This window comes from Priapulus caudatus, unplaced genomic scaffold (assembly GCF_000485595.1).
Source record: "Priapulus caudatus unplaced genomic scaffold, Priapulus_caudatus-5.0.1 Scaffold965, whole genome shotgun sequence".
Classification (NCBI taxonomy): Eukaryota; Metazoa; Priapulida; class Priapulimorpha; order Priapulimorphida; family Priapulidae; genus Priapulus; species Priapulus caudatus.
Window position 1 is genome coordinate 27,157 of NW_014578026.1, and position 5,977 is coordinate 33,133.

A 5,977-nucleotide genomic window follows, 5' to 3' on the forward strand; every position below is an offset into this window, starting at 1 on the left:
TATATAGATGTAGGTAGATGTAGTTAACATAGATGTATAGATGTATGTAGATGTAGTTAACATAGATGTATAGATGTAGGTAGATGTAGTTAACATAGATGTATAGATGTAGGTAGATGTAGTAAACACAGATGTAGGTAAACATAGACATAGCTTGCGGTTGCACCGCGATGCGATAGAATAAATCTCTGTGATGACCGCGTTAGCGTGCAACCGTCAGAATGTACGTGTGCATTATAACTATATCTATAATATAACTATACGTCTATATATTATATACATTATACAAAATAACTATATATAATGTAACTATGCACATATGCATAGTTTCTAATTGCCATTAGGTTCTTCTATCGTTTTTTGTCCGTTACGATCCGATACGCGTGCCACGCCGATGCATACTAACGTTCACTGGCTTTCATCAATGAACGACGGAACGTTTACAACAAGTGTCGACCCCGACACGATCATACCTCGGCAACGAATTCGAGTTCGGGGTCCGCCAGTGGTTCGCAGATGTACGTCTCAGTGGGCGAGCCAACCACGAAGAATACTGTGCAGCAGAACATCAACAACGATGCGAAGATGAAGCACAACACAACTCCACTGAAACAAACAGACCGAGTTGGTGTTAGAAACAATTTCACCATAGCACGAAGCGATCACTAATGATACATATTAGCTCTTGCATTATTAGCTCTTGAAGCGATATATAGCGGTCGATATGTAAGTGTTGTTTACGAACGTAGCAACAGAGCCCATGTGCACAACCTGCTTTATACGTCTGGCCCACAGCCCTCTTACTCTAACTGGTAAAATGTTATTGATGAATATCTGATAATTACTAAATCTTAAATAAGATGCATTTAAAACCTCAAGGCAATACTAGATAAATTGGTTAACATACAAAGCGGATTGGCGATCCCCTTTTCTCTGAAGTGTTCAGCTTATCGAAATAATACATAAAATGTCATTCAAACAATTCACGCGTTTGTGAAGGCGGAATCTGTCGCTCTTTTACATAAAGGGCCGGACACACTAGGCGATTAAATCGCCCTGAAATCGCCTAGTGTGTCCACTCAATCGCCGCCGATTTCGTCGCCCGATTTCATCGCATAGATCAAAACGTTTTGATATTATCGGGCGATTTTGTCGCCCGATTTTGTCGCCCGATTTCATCGCCTAGTGTGTCCGGGGCCGGCGATAACATCGCCCGATTGTACAATTCATCAGCCAATCAGAGTTGTTCAATGATACTGACGTAATAGCGATGTTTCATGTTTAGTATGTCATGTCATGTAATAGCGATGCACGCACGCACGTACGCATGTGTACGTGCACACGCACGCACGCACGCACGAACGCACGTGTACGTACACACGCACGCACGCACGCACGCACGCACGCACGCACGTGTACTTGCACACGCACGCACGCACGCACGCACGCACGTGTACTTGCACACGCACGCACGCACGCACGTATACGTGCACACGCACACACGCACGCACACACGCACGCACACACGCACGCATGCACGTACGTTTACATACACACACACGCACGCATGAATGCACGCAGGTGTACGTGCACACGCACGCACGCACGTATACGTGCACATGTATGCACGACTTATTCACCGGCGATTTAATCGCCCGATTTAATCGCCTAGTGTGTCCACTCGACTCGCGCGATAGAATCGGGCGATTTTGTCGCCCGATTTTATCGCCCGATTTAATCGCCTAGTGTGTCCGGCCCTTTAAGGCACTTAAATGTTAAGTGTTTATGTTAAGTTTTATGTTAATGTTTAAGTTTATGTTAATGTTTTAATGTTTAAGTTTATGTTAATGTTTTAATGTTTAAGTTTTATGTTAATGTTAAGTTTTATGTTAAGTGTTTCCGGCTCTTTAATTACACAGTTTGAGTCGAATGCGTTCAAACTCAGCATGCACGGTGATGCGCTCGTTCAGTTTGCAGTTAAACCCAGCAGCGCGTATGATGAATATAGAATTACGCGCGTAGATAGGTCTTTATACGCCGATGATACTACTCTCACCACAACAGACAGTTGCCACCGCAGTGCGAAGTGTTGCTTCTAAGTGTCGGGTGGTCATTCTTACTGTATCCAACGATGCCACAAGTCATGCCGAGAGCGAGACAGACGACGATGATGAACACTACGATAGCGAGAGCCATCCAAGTCCACCACCTGTACGAAGAAAGTGGACAATACAATTATACCAATGTTGCTGCACTCGTCACAGGTCGTGATGAGCCAAATTAATGGGTGATTCTTTCTGAACTGCGCACGATAATAGTAAGAATAGTATGAACATTTATGTACCCACACGCGCACTGAAGGCCCAGCTACTCGATTGCTATTAATATTAATGGTCTGTATAGTTGGAAAATCATTTTTAGACGAAAATGTATTTAAACGAAGCCGTCACAAACCCATTTACTGCATCTACCTCAACGTAAAACGTAATATTACTACTACAGGATGTGAATGTTAAAACAAATATCGCTATATCGACTCGCTAAGTATTTCCTGGTCAGTTGTACCTTGCTTGCTCTGCAATGTTTGCTTCATCTGAAGACACGGCGTCCAACCATTCCTGTTTCAATTCATCTGTGATCGCCTGAAACAATTCGGGTGTGACGAAGCACGAAATTCTATGCGAAATTCTATGCGAGGTTCTATGCGAAATTCTGTGACGAAGCACGGAATTCTATGTGAACTATACAAGCATGTAAATTTCAGGCAGAAGTGAAGTAAGAGGTAAAACATACGAAATTTCGAATGAGATGAGTGCACTTCGAAATAAGATGATCTGGACTTACGTATTCGTTGATGGCTTCAATGAGGTCATCCAGCTCTTCCACCATCTCCGCCTCCGTATCGTTCAACGTTGTTTTAATATCTATCGAAACAATGCGTGCTTTAATTAATTAACAAAACTGTTACTTAATTAATTAACAAAATCAATTAATTAGTAAGTTAGTTTCATTAATTTATCGATTAATCAAGTATTTCCGTATCGTGTCGATTCTTGTTATCACGTTAGGTAAACGGAGGGTTATGTATTTGCGAGCACATTTCCTCCGGAACGTTTACATTGACAGTTATATGACTCGACGCAATGAAATAAGTACAAAAATTCTGATGAGCAGTTCGGATCACCGTCATACCTTCTCTACTTTGCTCTGTTGCTGTGTATATCTCATCCGGAATGTTGTTAATCGCATCGCTTGCCTGGAACCATGTTATGTAAATCATAGGCATGTCTATAGTAATAGCACACCTGCATTTACACAAGCTTAATATATATCTCAGGCACATCAGTTGTTTCCGTATTCCATTCTAAATGAATGTGTAATACTAACATGTATACCATGTATACATACATGCATACATGTATGTATGTATGCATGTATGTATGTATGTATGCATACATGTGTACATGTGTATGTATGTGTAATACCATGTGTTCTATGTGAATGAGCAATACCAACGGTATTCCACACGGTACTTCGCTTGGCTTTAACACAAGTACGCGTACGTGTTTTCTACGCGTATAGGCCTACTCTATTTCTAGAACGTTTTTTCTTTCTCGTAATCAAACCTTTTGAACAGATCTCCTACTCAAACACCACGACATACAAGTCACGACCTCACTGATATTCGCGGCGCGGGGGTGCACGCACAGCACAACTTCACAAGCGCCTACTGCCACAGCCGCGCGTGCATCAACCGCCAACAACACACAGGCACGCGCGCGTGCACGCACAACACCAACACACACCACGCCACGCACGCGCGCCGTGCCGCACACACACCACACCAACACACACACACACACAACGTCACGCACACGAATACACTACGCACAACACCACGCACACGCACACACGCGCACGCAGGTGACCAATTTAACCATGACGTCCGCTCTGCCGCACGCCCTGCATCCGTGCACCGCGATCACCAACAACACACGAAACGCACAACGCCACACATCAACAGCACGCACACAATCAAACACCACACACGACACACCTGCGGCTAGTCGCAGCCAAACTACACAACAACACGCACACGCACACTGCGACACCCACTCGAGACACACTCGCATTGCGCCGCGCGTGCCACGACAAACACACACGCACACGCCACAACACACACACGCACACACATCACAGGCAGCAACACACACACCACAATTACAACGTCACGCACGACGCACACGCAACGCACGCACACAAGCACAACCATACACAGAACGCACGCAACGAACACGGCACACACACAATACACACACGCAACACACACCACACCGACACACACACACGCAGCACACAAACAACACACCCGACAACATAACAGCACACCACAGACATACCACAGCACGGGCACACACCACACACCACACACACACACAGAATGCACTACTGCTCACCATCGCACGCACGCAACGCTACGCACGAGCACACACGACACACACACACACCACACATGCACACCACCACTGCGCGCACGCACAACAGCTGCGCGACGCACGCACTGCTCGATAGCACCACAGCGCGCGTACCGCGCGCGCAACGCCTACGACAATACAAGACCACATACTTACACACACATAAAACTCTACACACTGACAACACTACACGACCGAGCAACCATACACACACACACACACACGGAATTTAATTATAATATACTCTCATTTGCCATCTAACGGTAGACTTCCAACATAGAAGAGTTGATGTTATGAGCAAACAACTATTCTCACCTCAATAGCAAGCTTAGTCAGGTTCATGGTCTGTACTTCATTAATTTGATCCAGGAGGTCTTTCAATTGCACCAACACCTGTATATGACGTTTATAGTTAATATAGTTCGTCATAATTTCTCGTAATTTCACTTTACATGCTGTAGTAACTAATGCTAAATCATTGCGATATCAATAATATTGAGGTATTTCTAATGTGCAGTAGTTTTAATAATTTCACGTGTATTTGGCAGCTACATACCTGACTGTAGTCCACCTCAATAACGACGCTGTCCGGTTCGAGACCTGGACACAGACCACCACTGCATGCTGTTGTTAAGTTTTGTTCCAGCGCGGTCAACTCGAGTGAAAATGTTTCTACTGTGGACTGCATTCGGTCTAAAGTTGTTACAAACACTCCAACATCCTCTGCAACCTTGTCAACTTCTAGAAAGTAACAGTGTATTAGTAAACAGAGATAATGCTAGATTTATTTCTTGTGTTTTTTTTGCGGTTAATTACCATGGATTACGATGCAAACTTTCACTATTCAATTTAACTTTTAGAAAGGCTTTTAGAAAAATTTCTATTATAGATCCCGTCAGGTAGAACCCTGTACTTTCAATACTAGAACCTACAGTTAGGCCAATATATACCTGCTCCTAGCTTCATGACGGAATCTATCGAAGCGTCGAGATCGGCGATGGCGCTAATGTCGTCAACGACTGGTTTTCCCAATACGTTCGCGATGTCTGAAGATGTATGTGTAAAGACGATGACGTAGGAAGGTGAAATGTTCATCAGAAAAACAGGCAAGCGTTAATTGTGCATAGATTATAGCATAGATAATAGCATAGATTATCGATTATAGATTATAGATTATAGCGTAGATTATAGATTATAGATATAGATTATAGCGTAGATTATAGATATAGATTATAGCGTAGATTATAGATTATAAATATAGATTATAGCGTAGATTATAGTATTATTGGGGTGGGGCGGTGCAGGTGACACCGGATTATCCTACATACATTCCTTCTGGCTCCTATTCCACAAACACACACACACACACACACACACACACACACACGCGCGCGCGCACGCGCACGCACACGCACACGCACACGCACACGCACACGCACACGCACACGCACACGCACACGCACACGCACACGCACACGCACACGCACACGCACACGCACACG

At 44.2% G+C, this 5,977-nt stretch overlaps 1 protein-coding gene across 1 annotated transcript in view; it reads right to left on the bottom strand.

Moving 5' to 3' along the window:
- LOC106814699 (prominin-1-like) overlaps nucleotides 1-5,977 on the bottom strand; it is a 24,041-nt gene that overhangs the window by 9,588 nt on the left and 8,476 nt on the right. The window contains exons 6-13 of the mRNA XM_014819046.1: nucleotides 5,426-5,521; nucleotides 5,032-5,216; nucleotides 4,791-4,868; nucleotides 3,193-3,256; nucleotides 2,845-2,924; nucleotides 2,566-2,642; nucleotides 2,057-2,209; nucleotides 474-606 (exon numbers count right to left, since the gene is read on the bottom strand). Of these exons, the coding sequence (XP_014674532.1) occupies nucleotides 474-606; nucleotides 2,057-2,209; nucleotides 2,566-2,642; nucleotides 2,845-2,924; nucleotides 3,193-3,256; nucleotides 4,791-4,868; nucleotides 5,032-5,216; nucleotides 5,426-5,521 (866 nt within the window). The remainder of the gene's footprint in view (nucleotides 1-473; nucleotides 607-2,056; nucleotides 2,210-2,565; nucleotides 2,643-2,844; nucleotides 2,925-3,192; nucleotides 3,257-4,790; nucleotides 4,869-5,031; nucleotides 5,217-5,425; nucleotides 5,522-5,977) is intronic.